The 24,469-nt window shown below is 33.6% G+C and overlaps 1 protein-coding gene across 4 annotated transcripts in view; it reads left to right on the top strand.

Annotated features, from left to right (window-relative positions):
• LOC147079629 (sperm-associated antigen 7) overlaps positions 1 to 24,469 on the top strand; it is a 61,263-nt gene that overhangs the window by 23,376 nt on the left and 13,418 nt on the right. The window contains exons 7-8 of one of the 4 annotated variants that reach the window (XR_015070018.1): positions 20,462 to 20,588; positions 24,354 to 24,422. The exons of 1 other annotated variant lie outside the window; for it this stretch is intronic. Coding sequence is in view for 1 of the 3 variants with exons in the window: in XM_085942508.1 (XP_085798634.1) it covers positions 20,462 to 20,550 (89 nt within the window). In the remaining 2 variants the exon portion in view is untranslated. Of the gene's footprint in view, positions 1 to 20,461; positions 20,598 to 24,353; positions 24,423 to 24,469 lie in introns of those variants that run through there. 2 more of the 4 variants (XR_015070017.1, XM_085942508.1) reach the window with 2 other exon arrangements.

Below are 24,469 nucleotides of genomic sequence, written 5' to 3'. Positions count from 1 at the left end.
TAAATCGTAATAAAGTACACTATTTCATGAGCCAGTCATTGAAAATCGTGACAGACTTTTCTTAAAAAATCAAAAATTACTTATTTTAAGAAGGTAATTAAAATAATCCTGTCATTTTACGACCCAATTCGGTATGATGGGAAACAAAATTAATGAAAATCAAAAAAAAAATTTTTTTTAAATTTTAATATTTTCCCCCCATACATTTCATAATTCGTAATTCGAATTTTTTTCCGATTTTCGGTCCGATGGAATTTGTATTAACGTAGTTTTACTGTATATATCAAACTAATAGAATGATTTGACATTAGTTTTTTTTATGACCTGCTTTGAAACGATTACTTTATTTGACATGTCAGTATATTTACAAATTTTGAATTTGCGGAAATCAGAGAAAACATTGAAAAATGATCTGACATTTTTATTAACATAAATGTTACTATATTTCAGGGGTTTGAACCGCTATTTTTTTCATTTTGGTTCAGCTCTGAGTGATTATTTTTAAATGTTTCCAAGACCCAAGACGTAAGACGTGTTGTGCCTACAACTGAACAAGTGGGGCGTAAGATCATCTTAACACGCATGTTTGAACATGTACCGAACTGAAAAAATAAATATCAGTTTGTTCGGTTCCGGTTTTCGTTCTGGACAAAAATAACGGTTTTTCTTGTTTTCAGTTTTTTGTTCAGTTCTGGTTTGAAGCCCTGCTATATTTACATTCATTGCAAATAATTATGGAGTTTTGATTTTTTTATAACCATGTCCGATCCTAAGAAGGTCAAAGGGCCTCCACTCACTACTAATAAATAATTTTACACGTAGGAAATTACATTTTATATTCACTACATATTTTTTGACATATTATTTGTATTACCTACCCCTATATGAAATATATGGTTATCATTCATTTTTGCAATGATACAGTAATTTGAATAAGTAACCAAGAATACTTTTTTCCTTATTTTTTATTGATATTCAAGAAAGTGATAGAGGAGAAAATATTGTATCATGCCCTTGCCAACTAGGCATCTTTAAGATACTCCCGGGGCATGAACTGCATTTAATGCCAGACTGTTTAAAACCAGACAAATCATTATTAATTATTAAATTCCATTAAATTTCACAGCTCTGACAACAATGATATTGTCTCAATAACATTTTCATTTCCTTTTTTAGATTTATTCAGTAGGCCGATTAGATAATGATTTAAAATCACTTTCACTCCAATAACCATTATGCTCCTGCAAATCCCACCTTCCCGTCCCCCACCTAGTTATATTAAAAACTCTATAGGAGAAATAGTTGTTATCCATTTGACCAATCCATTGTGTTCAATCGAAGAACAAAACAAATAATTTTTTCCACAACAATCTAAATATCTGAAAAATAAAACTATCCTTGCAAAAGTGACAAATTAGCAAAAAAATCATGTCAAACTGACATTAGACAGAAAATTCATCCTAAAGCAAAAACCATGCTGCCATCTTAAATACATATTTCATTGGGTATTTATTATATTTAAATCCACCACTATGTGGTTAGGACGCAACCCGAATCTTTGTCTAGCGAAGACAGCTGGCCCCGCGATTATTATAAAATATTGAAGAAATTATGACTTAATTATAAAGAAATACCTAATATTTTTACATGCGATGACTTTAACTCTAAGCCCTTCCGCTCACGAGAATACTCAAAAAAGACGAGACTGAAACTAAAATTCCAGCCAGTATCTAGCTAATGTATTTCAATGGCGGCTCGTTCACGGCAAGACTGGAATCTCTCAGTTTCAAAACGTTCGCTACTACACTAAAGAGACGTGACATGCTAGTCACCCAATCTCTCAGTTTCCAGTTTCCCATAAAACAGTGGTGTAAATATCAGTAGATTCAATGAAAAATCATATTTTCTTAAGCAATAACAAGTCAAGACGTCAAAAGTTAAAGATGGGCGAACCGATTCCTAATTTAAAATTTGTGGCAGAAGTTGAGAAATTCTTCTGCCTGTATAATTGCAGGCTACCAGAATATTCCCGTAAAGATGTTACGGAAAACGCTTAGCTTAGAGTGAAGTAGGAACGACAATAGGTTTGACAGTTTTATGTTATGAGATTATTATTGCAAGTGGGTTTCAATAGCGTCGTGTGCGAAGCATCAGTCATTGGCCAGTTTATGAGTTCCATCAGCAACCAGTTCGTCAGATTTCAGTTTCTCCATGAGCGAAAGGCTTAAAAGTCCGGTAGCAGGGGGTGATAAAGAAATCTTGCGCTACAAAACATTGCGGCTGTTTTTTTTTTTTTTTAATTGTATTATATAATTCGGGGTTAAGATAAAATATTTTATATGTATATGGGAATACCATGAAGAGTGGATTTGAATAAAAATCATGTTCTCCATCAACACAGCAACTGAGGGAGGTCGCACATCAAAAACACAATGAACTAATCGGTGTTGTTATGTTCGCTGCACTTTAAGAAAAACCGCGAAGAGTGTGATTACTCTTCTCAGCACTAAAATAATTATAATAAAATAAAATATGTGCACAAGAACGTTTTGTAATTTTCAATAACTTTTTTCACGTAACAGCACCGTAGCTCGCTATCTATTTGATACATAGAAAATATTTCAAACAAAAGCTGTAAGGAATTATAATTTCTACAAAATTGTTAACTATTTTTTACTTTTAACGGTTTTGTGTCATTTCTTCGAAGTGGCGGCGGTATGTGAAAAGTACGCCAAAGTCAAAAACTTTGAATTTTTATTAGAACCCCAAAATATAAAATTATCCTACTACTGGATTATAAAAGAATACAGGGTAAATTGTATGCCCTGCTTTAATATTGTGTAAAAAATTGATTATCCAAATAATTATGTTATATTGAATTTTATTCCTAGTAAAAGAGAATCAATGTCATAACGCATGTCACAGAGAACAACTGATTTCCATTGTGTTTAAGGGGGACATGCTCCGCGTAGGTCAAAATGGAGCTTTTATGGTATTTTTAAAGCATGATCCTGGAATTTCTTAAACGTTGTAGATAATCTATTTATATAACTTTGAAGCCTTGTTATCCTTTATATTTATTTTAAACATTTGATGACTGCATAAAGTATTTTTATTACATAAAATAGTATTCTTTTAAACCTCTCGCTTTAGTGTTTTAGAATATAGTCATATTTCAGTACATCTATGTGCAGTGGTGTTAAGATTTATTAATTTTTAAACGCATTTATAAAACCATTAGTATAATTTATATCGAAATTATTATAGTGAAATATTTACGATAAAAAATTATATTGATAATCTCTGTGATCCCAAATTGACAAGAATTATGCATTTTATTATTCAAAAAATGGGCAAGATTAACACATTTGAAGATAATTTTAAAGATACTAATTATAAGCTATGTCTTTGACCATTCAAGTGTGATAAACATCCTACGAACATGATCTTACTCCCTACTTCAGTTATAGTTTGTCAATTTATGGCTATAGCCGTATGTTGTAGCTTAACCACTGGGAAATGCCAAAAGTATTTCAAAAAAATACTACCATATTCTTAGGTCAATAATTATTATAAAGCAATCATTATTCGGGGGCATATTATGCAGTGGAAATCTTAGATTGTGCATGCCGCTCTAACGCTTCAAAATTATATAAATAGATTATCTACAATGTTTAAGGAATGTCCAGGATCATGCTTTGAAAATACCATAAAAGTTCCATTTTGACCTACGCGGAACACGTGGGCCGTTAAGGATATTATCTATAGTAATTTTTATCAAATCCTTCTCTATGTATCTGGTTATCGTTTAACATGCTCTGCCCTTCTACTCTGGTTGGATGGGAGTGATCTCCAGTGGATAAAAGACTTACATTTATTCTATGTCAATTTGTGACAACCTTGTTTCTTAATAAGTGACTTGATTTGAGGAGCTGTATGTAGTTAAGGTCAAATTTGTATTACCCAGAAACACCACAGAGGCTAGAGACTATGTATTTTGATGGGGTCTCGATATTTTATGAATTGTTATATTTATCTGGGTAATCAGAAGAAAGACTTGTGTACATATTATTATTTTTTTGGTCGGTCAAACCAATTTAATTTTTGTATTTTGTGGAATACTGCTTTATTCAATGTGTAAAATTTGTTCAACCTATTTTTTTATGGTAATTAAGTTATTTATTCTTTATTATTTAAAACCCTAGTGAATCAATGTTTATTCATCCATGGGCGATTTTAAACAAACGTTTCACATATGGTCGTGATGTGTCCAATATAGTAATTTTGATTGTTTTCTTCTGTCAATGTCAGGACTCTGATATTTGAAGGGAGTTTGCAATCCCTGGAAGCCTGCTTGGTTTCTTAATTCTTTATAAAATTTTAGAATTAGTTTTTATACATTTTTGTCAAAAATAGTGTATTTTCTTAAAACCATAAAGCCGTAAAATTAAGACTTTAAAATTTTGAATTGCGTATACCCTAAACTGTTCATCTTGCACTGAAGATACACAGGCAAATTTTAAACATGGGCCCTTATGACAAAATGAATAATCATCAGTAGGTAGTTAGTTCATGGGTACTGCGGGTATGATCGTGACTCCATGTATAAATTATACGCACGTATCTAAAAAACCTATTAGACATATTATTTAAGAAAACTGATTAAATTGAGATTGGATATTTTTTTGTATATGTAAGTAAATATAAGATTTTGTAGGTAGAAATATTACTTAGGAAATGGGAGTGTAGTAAAGTTAATGTCTTGTGATCGATTAAGATTCTACTTTGGGAGTAAGTATTAATACTTTCATGGGCAATTATGTTCAACTAGTAACCTGATAAATTCTTTGAAGGCAATAAATGAAACTTCATTACAATCTACCTAGTAATAATAATATAAAAATGTAGATATACACTTCCTTAATAATTGTTAAAGTAAATCTTATTTTAAAAGTTGGGCAGCTTTTTCGTTCAACTTCAAATGTTGGTTGTGTATGCCCTGACATTAAATTTGTTTGAATTCAATATATTTTATAGTATTAAAGTGGCCTAAACATGAATGTTTCTATAAAAGCTCATTGGATTCTGTAACAGGAATGTTTGGGCTAAAAATGCTGACTTGCAATCAATATATTACAGTACTTATATGTTAACCACTTACCAGTTTGATTTTGGTGAGGAAGAGTGTCTAAAAATTGTCAGATATTTTTTTTAACATTTTTTAAACAATTTATTAAAAATTTTATTTTTACGTTTGTTTTACTTTTTTTCACATTAAATTAACACTTTTTTACAATGTTTAAAATTTTATGAAAAATGTCAAATTATCTTTTAACGTTTTATTATATTTTTTTTTACATGTTTTTTTTTTTACATTTTATCACAACCGATATGTAGGTTTACAATGTTTTGAATTTTACGGAAATAATTTAATAAGTTTTTTTGGTATGGTAAATTTTGAAACATTCAATACACAACCCTACATCACAATCCGGACAGTAGTATCTCGTCTCCTTCCGTATTCGTTTGCCGTTTTCATTCCTATGTGAGCAGCATACTTTGCACTGTCTAGTAGGCCTTTCTTTATTCGCCGTAGGTGGTATTGATTCCATAAAATGTCTACCAATCAAACGTAATGGTGATGGTGTTGACGATGGACGTCCTGAATGTTGTTGTATTGTTCCGTATTTTTCAATAATTTGTTCCACGAGGTCTAATCTAAATTGTAAATGAGTTTTTGTACCTCCCTGCTTTGTATAGATAACAAACGAATTCCATATTGTTTGGTCTAGAAGGTGTAGAAACATTTTATAATAATATTTCTTCCCGCGCTTTTTGATGACAGGGTAGTTAGTTAGGTGTTGGTCAACCCTGTCAACACCTCCCATAGAATTATTATAGTCATTGATTATTTTTGGAATTTTTTTAGGATTTCCTCTTTTCTCTATTTCTACCATTTCAGGATTGTGAACAGTTGACAACAAGGTGACGTCTTTTTTATCCTTCCATTTCATAACGCAAACTTTCCCTCTCTGGTATGCACACACTTCTCCCTTTTTCAGTTTTTTCTTTTGCAGATCTTTTGGAACATCCTTTCTATTCAATCTCATAGTTCCAAATGTGTCGGTTTTATTTTGTAATAGAATATCTGCTAATATCGGGGAAGTATAAAAATTGTCTGTTGTCAGACAGTAACCTAAATTCAAAATGTGCTTCATCAAAGCCATTACAACTTGTAATCCCATTGCATGATCTTTATAATTACTATCAAGTAATGTTCCCTTTCCAGTATAAATTATAAATGACCAAATATATCCAGATTTAGATTCACATAGCATATAAGATTTGATGCCAAATCTGGCCCTTTTTAGGGGGATATATTGAATCCAACCCAACCTACCCTTGTAGAGCATCAAACTTTCGTCTATTGTCACGTCTCTCTCAGGTGTAATCGCAGAAGAAAACTTTTTGTTTAGATGTTCAATAATAGGCCATAACTTATTTAGCTTAGGGTTTGGATGAGTTGTGGCATCGTATGTTGAATTATCGGTGAAATGAATACAACGCTTCAATAAAACATAACGTCTGTATGACATAATTTTGGTGAAAAATGGTGTTGCGATAATATCCTTCTTAGACCAATACCATTCGCCTATGGGCTTAGTTATAATTCCTTGCAGTATTTGAAGAGCAAAAAAAACAAAAATTTCTCCGATATCTGTAGGTTTCCAGTCCTTCAATCGTGAACATCTTCTCCAAATTGCATTACTAAGGCATTGAGCTGCATATCGATTAGTCTCAGTCGTAATCAAGTCTAGGATTTCCGTATTCCAAAAATATTCAAAATAGTGTAAAATCGTTACCTCACCACCATCATCAAAATGCAAATTTACACCAGGTGTATTGCTGAATGGAAATCTTGGAGGGGAAGGTGCTGGATTTTCTATATTTATTTCAACGAAATCTCTAAATGGAACATCATCGTTTTCCGAAGCACTATCATCGTCAGATGATTCCGAAAAATCACTTTCATTGTCTGATTCACTTATCAATACATCATCGTCACTATCATGATCTACACCTACACGAAACATTTTGGGCTAAAACTAAAATGAAGCTAAATAAGTACGAATAATATATACTTATTTTTTACGAACTCACGTCTAAAATGTGCACAATGACAAAAGTAACTAAATTCAAATTACAATAACACGCGACATACCTAACACAAAAATAACTATGAATGAACAACTGAGGTCATTGACTAATCGTAATATACTCAGTACCACTCTGCCCGGCTGTAAATAAAGCTTGTATTATGACATAAATGTCTCATATATCAATCACACATCAGTCAAAACAAATAAAAAACTGCGTAACAAATTGAAATATGATCTTTCCGAATGTGGCTCGTGATAAACATTCCTGACAAGTTAACAAAAAAAACGCCCGAGCGAGGCTCGGGCAAGTCAGTGTGCCGAGTGAATCCGCGCCCGAGCCACACTCGGGCAAATCAGTCAAGTGGTTAAGCTTCATGTGGAAGGTTGAGTGTATGAGTTTTATTTATTTAATATATATTTTCTTATCGATGGTCCAGTTCCATAGAATGACGAGTCAAAAATTTGAAGTTGTGAGTTATCTTCTTGGTTGTTCTCTCATGGTTGATGATCGTGACGTCCTTGAAATTCCGTCATCTTCTGAGCTACCAAAACTTTCCACCCTACCCGATCCTCTGCTTCTCTTAAGGCAGACTGAAGGCTGTCCCTAGTAAGTTATTTACTTGATCGCTCCAGTGTGCTGACACTCTTCCTCTGCTACGTCTTCTGCAGAATGCGTCTCAAACAAATTGTTAAGAGCCGTTCCTTTATCTGTAGTCTCTGGATGATTGACTGGTTTGTTCTGTGCTCAGTCCAAGAAATACGACGCATTCGGCGCCAACATTTCAAAATCATCAATTGCCTTCCTCTCCTTCCGCTCAGGGTCCATTTGAGTTATATTACGCATTATATTCTAAAATCGCTCTTACTTTTTCTCCACCAAGATACAACTCATAAAAATTACTGGCTTTCTTTCGTTAGACTGATATTTCCATATGGGAATTGATAATCTTAAATAATCTCATGGCAAAATCATGGCTTTCCATATAGGAACAACTCGAAATAACGTTTTATGAAGAGGATCGGCTTGAATCTACATAATTTGAGGGACACTGTTTCTTTTGTGATTATGTGAGATGATAGTAGAAACAAAAAGTCATGATGTCACCCAGAAGTGGTTGTGGCTCTTACTACTCCTCACCTCCGTCACTTGGTACTTCATGGATATCCGGCGCAAACCTCAGTTTTGTATGGATAGTATCGGAGACACAGTTTCTTCTCCAAGTTGTCTACCTGAGACACTAGTATACATGGTAACAGTTCCGGAAGTGGTTTCGGATCCCACTCATCATCATTTTCCTAGCTTGGTATTTGAAATGCACCGCTTGCACAACTCACTTTCGTTTGCGTAATATGATATACTCAAGTTGACTTCTGCTATATGTAGGTGACTATTGTTTGATAACATCAATATTCTTCTTCTTCGCTGGGATCTCGTAACTGAGGATCATTGGCTATATGATTTGGCTGTCGGGATGCAGATTTATGTGCATTTCAGCTCTACCCATCTTAGCATATAGTGTAACCCAAAACCTGTGTCAGTTGAAACCGCGTGATTTACAATGATTGCAAACCATTTGTCAATAAAACACTCTTGATCCACTCATATGAGTATTCCTCATTCTCTTAGACTTCAACCTGCTCGAGCTTCCAGGTTGTCCTGCGAGGTATGTGACCAAAAAACTGTAGAGTTCAGCATAGGCATATCAGGTAGTTTATTGGTCACGTTAGATAAAACTATAGTATGTGTAATCAACGTGCGTGCATGAGAAGATGTATAAATGTTGAAGAAACTAGGAATGTTTATCAGTACAGAACTGTGTGGTGGTCTATTATCTCTCTCAATCTCCACCTGGAAATAGTGTGATAGTTTTAATACCGTATTCAGCATTCATTGTTTAACCTTATTTGTGGAGATACTGTAATCAACTGACTGATGTTTTGAGATGGCATCAATAAAGGACATTATTAATTCAAAGTTGTCAGTTCCGTAGAGCATAATATGATGAGTCTGCATTGGAATATTCAGAGGAATCAAAACTTTGGTCAGCCATTTCTCAAAAACTACTAATTCCTAGTTGTGGCATTATGGAACTGGACCATTCACAGTACTATTTAGTATATATTATATAATGTTTTCAAAGCTAGATTTCTTTTATCTTTACAGCTTTTTGTATTGTGCCAATGAAATTGTATGTATTTTATAATAATTATAATGGTCTTAGAAACTAGATTTCTTTTTAGGGCTTGATATTTTCTACTTTAAATATAAAATTAGATTTGCCATTAAAACTATTATAAGTTACTTATTGAACTATTGTACACGTAGGGAGCAAATAATTTAATTGTGAGTAAATGTAATCATGGCTAAGAGATAATCAGCAGTTACTGGAATATAATAGCAACCTAATTGAAAGAACGGTTTGTGTTCATATTCATATTTAGATTATAAGTTCTATTATTACATATTATAAGATTATTAGTTCATGAAATAAATTAAATAAAAAATAATGTTTTATTTCTCATTTTTCGCCACCCTCAAATTAAATACCCTAAACTAGACTGCGAAATCTTTAACGTACGACCTGACGGCGGCGCTCGTGTTGTATCTTGTCTATGGTTTTCGATTTCGAAGTATTGAAAGTACTGAAACGCGAGAGGAGGGGATGTAGTTCTCCAAGCCGCCGCACTATCGCCGTAAAGATTTTGCACTGTACTAGCGGTTGTGGATTTGTATCAGGGTTAATCAAATATGTCAGCAGTCTATCTTGTAAATCTCATAAATCCAATTTTGGTAAAAAAAAAACTAGGTCTATTCTCCTCACGCGAGTGGATAGTTGGTGGTACGCGAAAAATAATCAGGACATAAAAAGTAAAAAAAAATCAGTCATAAAAATAACATTTGAACTATTGTATTTTTTCTATAATTTATAATTTTAATTAATAATATACAATACAGTTGTTAATATGTACAGTCGATGATCGAAAATCCAACAATCAATATCGTATTTTTGGAGTGCACTTTTAAATTTAGCGCGTTAGTTATCAGTAACTTGAGATGTCACCGTCATTGTTATGATGGCGCTTTACTCCATTCACTTGAGTGCGCGACTTACGAGTGACAAGTACGTTGTTTGTCATTGTATCATCTTTGTTTATTAAACTTCATTGATCCCGTGCGTTAATTAACTTTTTTCTTTTTTAATAAGACATGGATCAGTGGTTAAAAACCGGTACGTGCCAAAATCTCAAACAAAATACGGACAGTGATGTATTGCCAAGTTCTCCAAATTCGTTGCAAAACGTTGAAATTTTGCAGTCTTCAGTTATTCAAAAAGACGTTAAGAGAAAATACTGCGATGAATATATAAAATATGGATTTTCGTATACTGGAGACGAAGACTGTCCTAAGTCCAAGTGTGTAGTGTGGCAGGGTAGTGCTTTCCAATGGATGCATGAAACCTTCATTTCTTTCGCGACATCTGCACACGAAACATTCGGATTACCGAAACAAAGATTTCGATTTTTTCAATCAATCTAATTAATTTTTGGTTAAACATCGATAAAGAATATGAAGAACTTTCTGAAAAAGCTCTCAAATTCTTATTACCGTTCACTAGTACGGAATTAGTAGAAAGAGCTTTTTCTTCATGTTTTTTTTAAAAAATATGTATCGAAACAAAGTGGACGCAGGTGTAGATTTAAGGGTATATCTCACATCTTTTGAACCAAATTTCAAAAAATTATGTTCTTCGAAACAAGCACAAGGATCTCATTAAATTTATTTTGTTTACATTTTTGTAAAGTTTGTTTAAAAATTAAACTTATAACTTATATATCAGATAACAATGTATTATAATCTTAAGCAACACTTTCATAACTATTATTTTCGATAATAAATAGAAAATTTCGGTAATAAAAATATTTTTAAATACAATTTCATTAATATTATTATATTTAAAACAAAAATTTCGCCTGCGGCATTGCTGTAAATTTGTAAAAATGAAAGTGTGAATTGTCTCGTTTTCATCAGAATTTTTTTTACATTTACCGTATTTAATTAATTATACATATATTTTCTATTAATTTAATTCTTGGAAAAAAATTGCCTGCGGCGCATTTCATTTTTTTTATACAAATAATATAATTTAATTCTATGTAATTTTTTTTTAATAAAAATTAGTTAAAAAAAAATTCTTTAAATGTCCTGGTTTTGAATATCGACAAAAAATGAGCTTTGGCACGTTTTATTAAAAAAAAAACATTAGTTTAAATGTCTCATTTTTATCAGAAAAAATAAAACCTTTGTTATTTTTTTTAAAGTTAAATAAATTGAGTTCTGGGAAATATAGTCACCATATAAAATTTATAATGCAAGTAGAATAACAAATTTCTCGAAATACAATCATTTTTAAGAAGTGGTACAATTAAGCGTGATATACTACCAAGTGGTACGCGAGCCAAAAAGGTTGGGAAACGCTGCTCTAAACTGTCTATTTCACTCCAAAAGTTAACACAACCAAGAGAGGGGCTGTTAAAACAGCACTTTTTAACAGTTTAGACAGCTAACTTATTATAACAATTAACCTCCTCAATACATAAAAAAATTAAATGCATCAGTAGCCTGATGCTGAGTACCTACGCTACACAGAAGTACATTGGAACATGTATTTGTCTGATTTTTCTGTTGAATCATATAAACTTGACAATGCTATTAAATACTTTTTTTTGTACATGATAGAAATACTGAATAAATATATAGAGCACTTAAAATGTCATTTTGACATTTCATATTGATTTCCATAGTAATGCACGTATATAATCTAGTTGCTAGGACCCCCTTAGCAACCAATAATAGTGTTTTACTTTTTACGAATTTTTTTCCTAAATAACTTTCCAGACAAAACAGAATTAACTGAAAATGGATTCAATTCTGCTTAAAGAAGGCTAAAAGTATTAAAAGAATTCATTGTCATTGTGTTCTGATATATTCTAAAAGTTTCAAATGTCTATCTAGTCGGGAAATTAGTTAAAAATCGATTGCAAGATTTGGATAAACAAGAATACGAGCTAATAAAAACGTGGTAAAATACTTCTACATTAGCAACACATTTTCATCTACAGCAGTAAGCATTAATCAATTTTAGTTATAAATTTTTTTTGTCAATTGTTTAGTCTAAGCAGGTTTGATGAATTAAAATACATAATAATAATTAAATACAATTAATATAAATTACTTAATAATTTAAGAAATAATGAAATACAAAAAATCGGTGTGTGTACTTATGCACACACGTTAGAAGTTATACTTCTTTGGCGTAACAAAACAAAAAAAACATCCCACGTGCCAATAATTTACGCAAATACGATAAAATAATTGAAGAAATATATTTAATACAATTGATAAAGTTTTCATTAAATGCATAATCAAAAATGATATTTATTTGTATGCAGTTAAATTATTTTTACACAATTAAACAAAATAATACGATAATGTCACAAAATCTTAATTTCAATAAAACCTACTTACCTACCTATCAATAATTATGCTTCAGATACACTCTATGACTATCGGTCATATAAATGTCGAAAAACTCATTTCTTATGTTGGCGTCCTGTGTCACAGGGTGTCACAGAGTGTAAATAGGATGTCATAGCTGTCATACAATATGTATGTATAATATGTCGGAATGGCATAGATTTCATCATAGACACTAAAACGCTCTTAGCATATATGTGCCCGATCGTCATATAGTCTATTTGAACCTTTACATATAGTTATTAGTAGTAAAGAATCATTTTAAAATGAGACCTCATACATAGATACACCTACCTAATGTTAAAAACAAGTACCTAGGTATGCAGAGTTTACAAGAAATTGTGTAGGTCCTTTGATGTCGATTTACTCAACTTGGCCACTGATAGTTTTACACTATTTTACAGGATGTCTTGGCATAGGTACTTACCGGTTATATACCTACATAGGTACATGATTAAGACTTATAGGTATCCAACAAAAAAGTAAATTATAAATTTCATGTTATTATACTATCTAACTGGCAAATTTATAAATTACATAGATACTTATCTATAAATAAGTAACAATTTAAATAAGCATAGGTACCTACCTAAATGTGTAGGTATTGATTGGTGTTACTTTGGGAGAGTGTCATATTATGCGCAATTACATAATAGGTAGGTACCTAGGTATATCTACTTAATGTTGCATGCTATACCTAGGTATATTCAGAAATCATAAAACTTATAAGTATCTACTTAATATTATCACAAGTTTGGGCAAACGCCGTATGATCTATTGTTCTATATTCTATAAGCACATGGCTGTTCAATTATGTATTAACCATTTAGGTAGATTGGTACATAAATACATAAGTAAGTAATATTTACTAATTCGTTTAATGGCTGATTTTACTAAATAATCATAATAATAAATTGTGTTGCATCGGCGCGCGCAACTTTATCACACGCCAAAAATACACTCTGATCTGTTTTCCTAAACGCGCCAAAAGATGTATATACTTCAAAAAAGTTGCATCTGACGGGAATCAAACGCGGGACGTCCACGTGGCAGGCGAGCATTCTACCACCGAACCATTTATGGATATCAGTGTTTGTTATATTTTATAATACAAAGGAAAGAAAATTGTTCAATTCTCAAACTCGCAATTTTATTTTTCATATTACAGTACATTTTCACTTATTAACGTATAATGTAAATTAATATTTTAAGAAATATATAATAATAATAAATTAAGTCACATTAATACAAATATAAAAATATTTGTCAGAAGCGAGATTCGAACATATACGCCTTGGCAAAATTGTTGTACCTATAACACAACTTGATTTCACAACTATTCCACGTTGTGAAATTCGCAGTTATTATACAGTAAAATCATCGCTATTGCAGTCCCAGGCCGCGGTGCAAAGGTATCGCATTTGGCTGGTAAGTAAAAGGTCAGTGGTTCAAATCCACCCGAGTGCGATTAATTTTTTACTGTAAAAATAAAATCGGTCATCCATCCAAGTACTATCCGCGCCCGATGGTGCTTAACTTCAGTGATCGGAAGAGAGCGTTCAATCACTCGGCTTGTAACATTCTGCGTAACGCTGGATTTTGTGCTCACAATTTTAATATCACAGCCAGCCGTAAGACGTGCATGTGAAAAATAGATTTTCATTGAATATGCTAGTATTATCGAAACTTTAACTCTGTCAGGTTCTTACACTCATATCATCATCATCAGGGGCGCGACAACCCGGTGTGGGTCTTGGCCTCCTCCAACAGCTCCCTCCACCTGTCCCTATCCAGTGTGGCCGCTTTCCAATTTGGTACCCCCAGAATACGGCAGTCACTGGCAGCTCCATCTAACCAGCGAATCTTTGGCCTCCCTCTTCTTCTACGTCCTATTGGATTGCTGGACATCACTCTCTTTGCCGGTTCATTGTCATTCATACGGTGCACATGACCTAGCCATCGCAGTCTCCCAATCATAATTGATTGAACTGCACTGCAATCTTCGTACAGCCCGTAGAGCTCAGCATTATATCTTCTCCTCCAATTGGTGCCGTCCCTGATCGGTCCATATATACAGCGGTGAATTTTTCTTTCAAAAATGTTCAGGGCTCGTTCATTTCGCAGAGTTTAGGTTTCCGATGCGTAGGTGAGCACTGGCTTTACAAGTGTCTTGTAAAGAGTGCTTTTAATTCGGTGAGATAGTATGCGGTATTTTACACCCATAACTTGTATAAAAAATGAATCCACAAATACCTGTTAAATGTCTATAGAACGGAAAAAAATTGTAAACATCATAAATACCTGGAATCGTTGTCATTTTGTATAGAGTTTGTTAATTGTTTTCATTTTTAATTTAAATTTATATTTAATACAAAAATTGACAGTTTTTACTGTGTTCTGAAAACAAATCCTGTTTTGGATTTGTTAGGTTTACAAGATAAACGATATTCATATCCCACAAAGTCTCAGTATCCAAATTAGACTTTATAATGTTGTGGTATTTATCATTTTGTAAAGATGTTCTTCATATTTGATTGCACTTCAACTCCAATTGATTTATGGCTGTCAGGCACACTAGGCGAGTTCAATTCAATTCAATTCAATTTATTTTACATATTGTGGACATTACAAATTATAAGTTTAAGACGTTCACAACATGATATAAAGAGATAGATAGTATGTTATTAAACAGTAGAAATATGTACATACAAAAATATTAATTATATAGGTACATGGAAATACACCGGATGAGTTAAGCAGACCCTATTTTAAAAATTTATAAAATAACGTCCACCTATACTCATCCTCACGTAGGTGGAATATATCAACACCCGAAGCAATTTCGTTGAACATAGTTATCGCCCTCCCAATTGGCATTACCAGTGGCAGGTTGGTTCTGCACCTTGGGAGAATAAACAACTGATGTTCTCTATTTCTAAGATAGTTATCAGGGACACACAGGTCAACACTGCCCAGAATGGCAGAGTTCTCATTTATACCTCGTATAAGTCGAAAAAAATACGTAGCTAAATAAAGATTTCTTCTAAATTGCAAACTGCAGTATGTAAGCATGCCTAAGAGAAAGTTAGTTGGATAAAGCCACGGATAGTATCTGTACAACTTCAAATAAAGGAGTCTCAAGAATTTCTTCTGAACCCTCTCCACCATAAGGCCATACTTCAACTGATGCGGTGCCCAAACAATAGACCCACTCTCAAGTCTGCTTCGAACTAAAGAATTATATAAGTTTTAATACCGTAACATCCGAAAAGACCCGGGAAGTACGCATGACGAAGCCCAACATTTTAAGCGCCTTGTTACAAATGGTAACTATATGGCTAATAAATGCCAGTTTACTCTCAAACGTAATGCCAAGATCCCTTACAGATGATATTCGTGACAGAACTCTGTCATGCATCGAGTATTGGAAAAACAACACTTTTGAGGCTCTGGTAAACGACAAAAGATTGCATTTATCAATATTGAATTCTAGTTTGTTACGCCTGCCCCAATCTAATATATTATCTACATCAAGTTGGAGCTGACGACAATCGTCCAAGGTGACAACTTCCAAAAAGAGTTTCAAGTCATCAGCGAACAACAAAAACATAGCATTTTTTATTACCAATGCTATGTCATTTATAAAAATCGTGAACAGCAACGGCCCTAAGTTTGAGCCCTGAGGGACACCAGAAAATGTGTAAAAGGTCTGTGACTGATAAAGGCCGTACGATACGTATTGTTGACGGTTCCTAAAATAACTCCCGAATAGCTTCAAAAATCGATCAGACAAACCAATAAGTTGGAGTTTTTCCATCAGGACATCATGATCGACTTTGTCAAATGCTTTCGAGAAGTCATTGTAAGAATAGTCAACCTGGTGGCCTCTATCCAAGGCCGATGACACATAATTGGTAAATACCATCAGGTTAGTTTCCGTTGATCGGCCTGCTCTAAATCCATGCTGTCCATTTATTATAAATGACTCAATTTTTGGAGAAATCATGTTGTGCATGATCATCTCAAGAACTTTTGCTGGTGCAGAGAGAACAGCTACCGGCCTGTAATTTTCCACTGATGACTCTGTACCACTCTTATGGATTGGAGTAACCTTCGACATCTTCCACGTTTCCGGAAAGATACCTGTCTCCATTGTAAGATTATATATATATGCAAGTGGGCCTTTGACAAAATCAACACACCCCTATAAAAAAAATGTAGGGACGTTATCAGGTCCCAAAGAGTGAGTATTTTTTAGTTTTTTAATAAATTTTAACACATCACTCTCATCAACTGGAAAAATATCAATGGACTGGGCACCGTATGATGGCTGTCTCGACGTGGAGGCAACATCCAAATAAGGAATACTACTTGCGTAGACAGACCTGAAGTGACCAGCAAATGCTTCTGCCACTCCATGTCCGGTCACCTCTTCGCCTTTCCAACTCATCGAATCGGCATACCCGCCATCCCTTCTTAATGATTTAATATAATCCCAAAACGATTTGGGATTTTCACGAATGCAATCTTCTACCGATTCCATATATGTTCGATAGGCCATTCGAACAGCTTGCCTCACTCTCAAGCGATAAAGGCTAAACATTTCATAGTCGCGTTGGCCATGCTTAGCCTTCCAAGCTTTGTGATAGCAATGCTTGATCTGAATGTCCCCAATAATCTCTCGAGAAAACCACCTCGGGTATCGCCTTCCACCACGACATGGCGACCTCCTTGAAAAGCATTCATCAAACACATTATATACAGTATTATAAAAGAATTGTACCGCCTCATTTACATCACAAATCCCGAGCAACTCACTCCAATCTACTTCACTCATTAATGAGTAAAGTAGCTTGAAGTTTCCACCTTCAAACTTCCATCCCCTGCACCGATCGGTTTCATGTGAGGGTATTTCAGTTTGTAGCGGGCGAATCGACCGAAACCTGAGCACAAAAACCAAAGTAGGATGATAGTCATCCTCCCGTACAAGAGGGGACATGCATCGGGAAACTGACAAATTGATGTTGCTGAATACCCTATCCAGAAGACCATTACTAGAGTTAGAAATATCATTGTACTGAGAAAATCCAAAAACAGCGCACAAAATTCCAGGTCACTATTGACCCTTTCACCGTTGCGCGCTGAAGTTAGATTAAAGTCTCCCATCACAATAATACTTCTGTCTCCAATCAAGTTGACACTAGATAGCATATTCTCAACAAAACATTTATACACCTCCACGTCACTGGCTGGAGGAAAATATACAACACAAACGTAAATAGTGACTCCATCACAGGTTAGTTTCACCCAAAGGTCCTCATTTGGAGTCTCTAAAGCATGGACACGTTCGGCCTTCAACCCCTCCATGCTTCTAACCCCCAAAAGACAGCCTCCACCCTGCCTGTGGCCTGCGCCGGAATCTCGATCCCTCCTAAAGACTAAGTACTCACTTCCAAAATATTCGCGATTAAAAACACTGTCATTGATGTTTCAGTTAACCCTATGACATCATAGTCGTCAGCCAAAACATTTCTCAAAAAATCGACAGTTTTTGTCTTTAAGCCACGTACATTTTGGTAGTAGAACAATAATTGCCTTGGGCAATTATTATTTTCATTGTTAAGTCAGCTGGTTGGCAGCCGTGGTGTTTCAATTTTTGACACCCATTCTTTAATGAATGAGTAAAGTGGCCAATTATCAGGCTTTAGAATCAACGTACTCAGTTTAACAGGGATCCCTATCTTAAAAGATGCGTAGTCCCCTTTTGACTTTAGCTTTGCAATTGTAAATTCGGCGTTACAATTTGCAAGTTTTTTTAAATAATCAGACATATCCGCAGCAGACGTCTCTGGGTGAAAGGGGTAGAAGTGGTAGTTTTTAACTACATCGCTCCCCTTCACTCCTCCGCCTAAGATGCCACGGACAGCCGCTGGTCGCTTCTTCTTCACTACTGTAGACCATTTCCCGTCTTCAGTAGATCGTCCAACAGCCGAAATGTCTATGACGTCACGCTCTGGATCAGAAGTACTTTCCCGCGTTTTCGAGATCTCGGTCGTAGACTTTTTATTGATGTTATCTAAAACCTTCTGTGACCTGGTTATTCGGGACGTCATCGTATTAGATAGAGTCGCAGTTGTTGTTGATTTCTGTTTGACACTCGATTCCTTAATTGGCGCATTACCGCTAATTACCGATATATTAGATTTCGGCTTGCTCGGTAAAGCGGCGGGCGGTGCATCGCGCGGGGCCGGAGGGGGGCACACCAACTGACAGGTACACGTTTTATTCAACCGTTCTTCTAATTTTTCAACTTTTTTTAGCAATAATTCCACAATCACTAACACACGATTTGGTGCAGCAGACACGAGATCTTCACCATTACACTGAACTAACTGCTTTGTTTACAGTCGACATTTCTAAATTTAAATGAATTAAATTCAGTCAATTTTAAGGATAAGAGGAGAGCACACAAAAACAGTCGTCTCACGTCGGCGGTTAGTAATTAGGTTCTTTTAGTTGTGATGTGCGGAGCCGGCTTATACATATGATCAATGGCGGTCGGTCGTCTTCAGAATAGCATTTTCTGGTAGTGCGCAATGGTTTACCTTCTATAAAGAGAAGATCTTTTTTAGTTTACCCCAAACAGTTGCGCATTGCATTAGAAGTACAAGCAAAAACCAACACTACGATTGGAATTCCCAATTTCGCACTGCAAACTGACTAAAGGGTCTTGGGAAAAGATGTTTAATTTTCTTTTAGATGGAGATTTCTGTGTTTATCCTATAGGGAAATCACAGAAGACACACCCTAGAAATAAAGATAGTAACTCATCTGATTTTATATGAAAATTAGTTTTTTCTGCTCCATTTCTATAAATAAGGTGTCCTTCAACATCTTTGGCCATAGGCTTATAATAATATAATAATCATATATTATAATATCATAATAAGTTTACTGTGATTCTCCTTGAAGTCGTGGACAATTTCTCTGTAAAGTTGTGAGTGATGCTAATTTTATATGCATACTTCAAATCGAGGGATGCGACCCATTAAATACAGCTGTATGACCTGGGATTTACGGTGGACTTACTATTTCATAATCATGTAAGCATAGCCTATGTGCCTATACATACGTGAACATTAGAGCAAGAATCATTAAACAGAATGGATGATGATAATTTTGAGGATATTATGTCTAAAAAAATACAAAAACCTTGATATAATTAATATTATATTGTAAGGCCTCAAAAAGTGGACAAATAGAAAATAGGACATTTTTATAGTAAACCTGGAAACAGGGCAAATAGTCTTGATTATCGTATTACTGAAATAACATTGACAAAAAAAAAAATCTGGTATTTAATATTGTACTATTGTAAAATGGGTTTCTACCAAGTACCCAAATATTATCTTGGTATAATTACAGCCTTAGCGAATCGTTAAACAAAAAAATATATGGTTAGCTATGTCCCATATTGGGGAAATTTATTTGCTCAGCCTAAAACATGTGTCGTTCATATACAACTGACTTGAAAATTGTGAGTCAGAGGCTGCTCGTAAGTCAGTCATACACCATCTTGTAAACAGATGTGTCATTACTGACTCATGTCATGCTGAACAGCTACACCCTCCATTAGTCAGCATTTTTCATAAACGATCTGAAGACAGATATGATCGTGGACCGGAAAATGTGAAAGTGTCACACAAGATAAGTGTGACAATGATGGACTCTTTAAGTAAAGTGGAAAGGTGTTTCATTTGTGTAGCATCCTGGGACCATACATGTATTGTTCAAAGTGTTCTATATAGTGATAATTACCAGAAGAATGTACTACCCTCAAAACTCAACAGCTGAGACCTGCCTTACATCAACAGAAAGAAAAAACTACCTATGTAATGTATTTTATTATATATTTTGTTATATTGCCCATTGCATTTTAAAATATAATTTAGCGCATTTTGATTTAATTATAATAATTATGTTGCTTGCAGTGGCGAAGGTTCTATACTAAACTATTATTTTTAATGTTTAAGGGCCCACATGCCCAACGTAGGTCTAAATGGAGATTTTATTGAATTTTTAATTGACATTTCACATAAGATGTCTTATCACATTTGAATGGTCAAAGACATAGCTTATTTATAATCAGTATCTTTAGAATTATCTTCAAATGTGTTTATCGTGCCCATTTTTTTGAATAATAAAATGCCTAATTCTTGTCACATTTGGAATCACAGAGATAATAAAATACAATTTTTTATCGTAAATATTTCACTATATAATGTTGACATAAATTTTACCAATGGTTTTATAAATGCGTTTAAAAATTAATAAACCTAAAAAACTTCACACCACTGCACATGGATGTACTGAAATATGACTATATTACTCTAAAACATTAGATCGAGAGGTTTAAAAGAATACTATTTTATGTAATAAAAATACTTTATGTTTCATATTTTCATCAAATATTTAAAATAAATATAAAGGATAATAATGCTTAAAAATTACATAAATAGATTATCTTCAACGTTTAAGGAATGTTCAGGCTAATGCTTTGAAAATACCATAAATCTCCATTTTGACATATGTTGGGCATGTGGGCCGTTAACTTAAAACGCTACAGCTGAGACCTGCCATTCATTGACAGAAAGAAAATACTTCCTATGTAATGTATTTTATTATATATTTTGTCATATTGCCCATTGCATTTTAAATATAATTTAGCGCATCTTGATTTAATTATAATAATTATGTTGCTTGCAGTGGCGTAGGTTCTATTTTAATGTTTAACTTAGCTTCTAAAAAACAATTTCTTTATGAAAATTTGTTGAACCTAATCTGGTGATGGTACAAATTGATTTATCTATCACACTAAACATTGTCAGTCATACTTATCTGTTTTCATTGAACTAAGAATACAATTTTCAGATGGTGTTGGTTATTTTTTTAAATTTATTAAGCCCTGCCCACTCAAATCATAATCAATAAAAAATATTTTTCTATCTATAAAATATGTTTTGACTATTATCAAGTATTTCTTGGATTCAGCAGGGTTTAATTGAATTTTAAAGACTAACCAACACTATCTGACAATTGTATGTTTAGTTCAATGATAACAAAATTTAGTGTGCAGTATTTATGTTGGATCTTTACAGCCTCCCTCCACCCTTCGCCACTGTTATGTATAGTATAGATTGTATGCAACATATTTTTTGACTGTTTCTGTAGGCTGTTTCAAGGGTAAAATATTTTGAATGTGTGTTTGAATAATAATTCTGCATTCACGTGATGAATTATACACTTTCACCCAACAGGTTGTCTTTGCCACTAGTTGCTTGCTTGTGCTACTTTTATTTTGTTCTTCTTTAATTAAATAAACCAGTAAACCCAATAACTTTCAAGACTTTCCCAATTTTTGTTGAGTCTTAAGATTACTTATGTTTGCCGTGCACGAAATATGTAACAGACTTTGCAACGCATCTATCTAGTAGCGCCTGCTTATTAACAATTGGCCCTTTCTCCAGGTAAAGAGCATTATCAAATAACCACTAGTTTTCAGTTCAAAGGAAGAAACTAAACTAGAAAAATGCTAGGTTTTTTCAAAAGAAGTAAGTGTAGGAAGTTTAAAAAAAAAAAACCATATTTGAGTATTGTTTTACGAGAACAAGAATATATTGTATATACATACTACATATTATTATGTAGAGAACTTTAAATTAATTTTTGTTTATACATTTGTTTAAAAAATAGAAATATCCTCCAATATAAGGTACAAACGGCCAGCGTTTCGAAACAGAAATCTGGTGTAATATTCTACATCTCTTTGTGACTACCTTTAAACATTTTGCAATGTCGAAATGGCTCTATTTAACGCCTGATGTTACATGCTATATGCATATTAAAAAATGCTAAGTTCACAACGCTATATTAAATCGTCACAATAAATAGCGTTAGAAGTATTTGGTGATGCACAGTGTGTATCACATGATTTTTGAACTGGAATGTCATGGTTTAAAGTTATTTGAAAATGAAGGTATCAAGAAAACACTACTTTTTGGGAGAGAGGCTCAATTCTATAAGAGACATGTGTTTTGACTCTTCTGGGTTGCTTATAATTGATTCTTTTAATAATCGGTATGGATATTATTATGTACATGATTCTATTCTAAAGATGTTAACTCTCAAAATTGTGTTTGAAATAATGAGGAATTTGAATCTCAAATCACTGAATAAACTAACTTCCTTTCAATGGTGACATAATATTTTAATACTAGTTTAATTTATTATTACACCCATAAAATACTCAATTATGTGATCAGTTTCCCAAAATTCTATATAGGTATCCAGAATGTATAATGTTTTGTTTATTTATATATACTTTTGTTTATACAATAACATTTCATAAAATTTTATTTTCTAAATGTAATAGGAGGGTTGACATTTAGTGCAGAAATCATTAATATGGTGGAAGATTTGTTTTAGTAAATTCTTGTATGCGCTTGCCTAAACATAATATTACTGTTTCTTCATCTGTTAACATAAATAAAAGTATAATTTATTTATTATTTTAAAATAAAAATAATCAAATCTATAGCTCAAATTACATTGGCAGATTCTCAAGCTGACTATATGGCCTGACCGATCGTCCCCGATCGTGAAAGGTTACTTTTGAGTCTTTACTTGGAATTGTTGCCGCATTGAAACAATTCTAATTTTTGGGCACGATTCACCGGGCTATCGTGTCAAAAATTACTCAGAATGTATGAAAATATTCTAAATAATCTTGAGCTTCCTAGTATGAAGGCACGTGGCGTGTCCTGTCTTGCGTTTAACATAACACAAATATGACATTTACATAATGCTAGCTGCCTGAGTTCATTCATTATTTTGACAGACAATATTAATACAAAACAAAAATAATATCCTAGTACTTTAATACAATCAGCAACTCATTACTTGTCGAAGTGTCATCTTCAATAGTTTTCATTAGCATTTAAATTGACAACATTTATGAGGAAGACTTCAGTGTCGCCACCAAGCTAACCAATAGATATTTTTTGGTTTATACTATATTACAATATATAATGGTTAACACTAGCAACCGAGCGTATATTCTGAACCAATTAATTCAAGCGTCAACACGATCGTATTGGTAGCTAAATTGCGTAATTGCTAATTCAACGAATTCTCACAACAATCGTTGAATCTGGTTGGATCTGTGAGTCTGCTGGTGTAATGAGGCCTTGAGTCAATTATATCTGCATCCCAACTGCATTTTCACCTTTCTGTTTTCCTGTACGCAATGTCCTTGCTAAATTATATGTAATTATGCTGGCAGTATGTATGGCTAAAGCCACATGTGGTTGCTACACACTGGACTGCATTTCTCTTGATGTTAGCATGGGACATTCGCAACACAATATTGCTATGTCAAGCACCTGTGACTTGGTACGATGGTCAGTCAGTCTGCAACTCGACACTGCAGCTGGCCTTCATCTACACAATCGTCACTGGAATGCGTAATACGTAGCACCATTGTAACAGCCATAAGTTGTTGCATCTATGCTAGGCCTGAATCACATGTTTACTTTATAGTTATTGAACCTTCATGTGTATATATTTTTTTAATTATAACAATTTATATTTACTTACAGTAGATTCTCAGTAATCACTATAAAACCAGATAGTGTTGGATTACTAGAAAACTGAAAAATAGAAAATGTGTAAGTGCATATGGGGGATCTAGAAACAAAAACAGCAGTTTCCATTT

This window comes from Rhyacophila brunnea, unplaced genomic scaffold (genome assembly GCF_057557595.1).
Source record: "Rhyacophila brunnea isolate RB1 unplaced genomic scaffold, BYU_Rbru_1.0 scaffold_1, whole genome shotgun sequence".
Lineage (NCBI taxonomy): Eukaryota > Metazoa > Arthropoda > Insecta > Trichoptera > Rhyacophilidae > Rhyacophila > Rhyacophila brunnea.
Note: the sequence above shows the minus strand (reverse complement) of the source record. Positions and strands in the feature narration are given on the sequence as shown.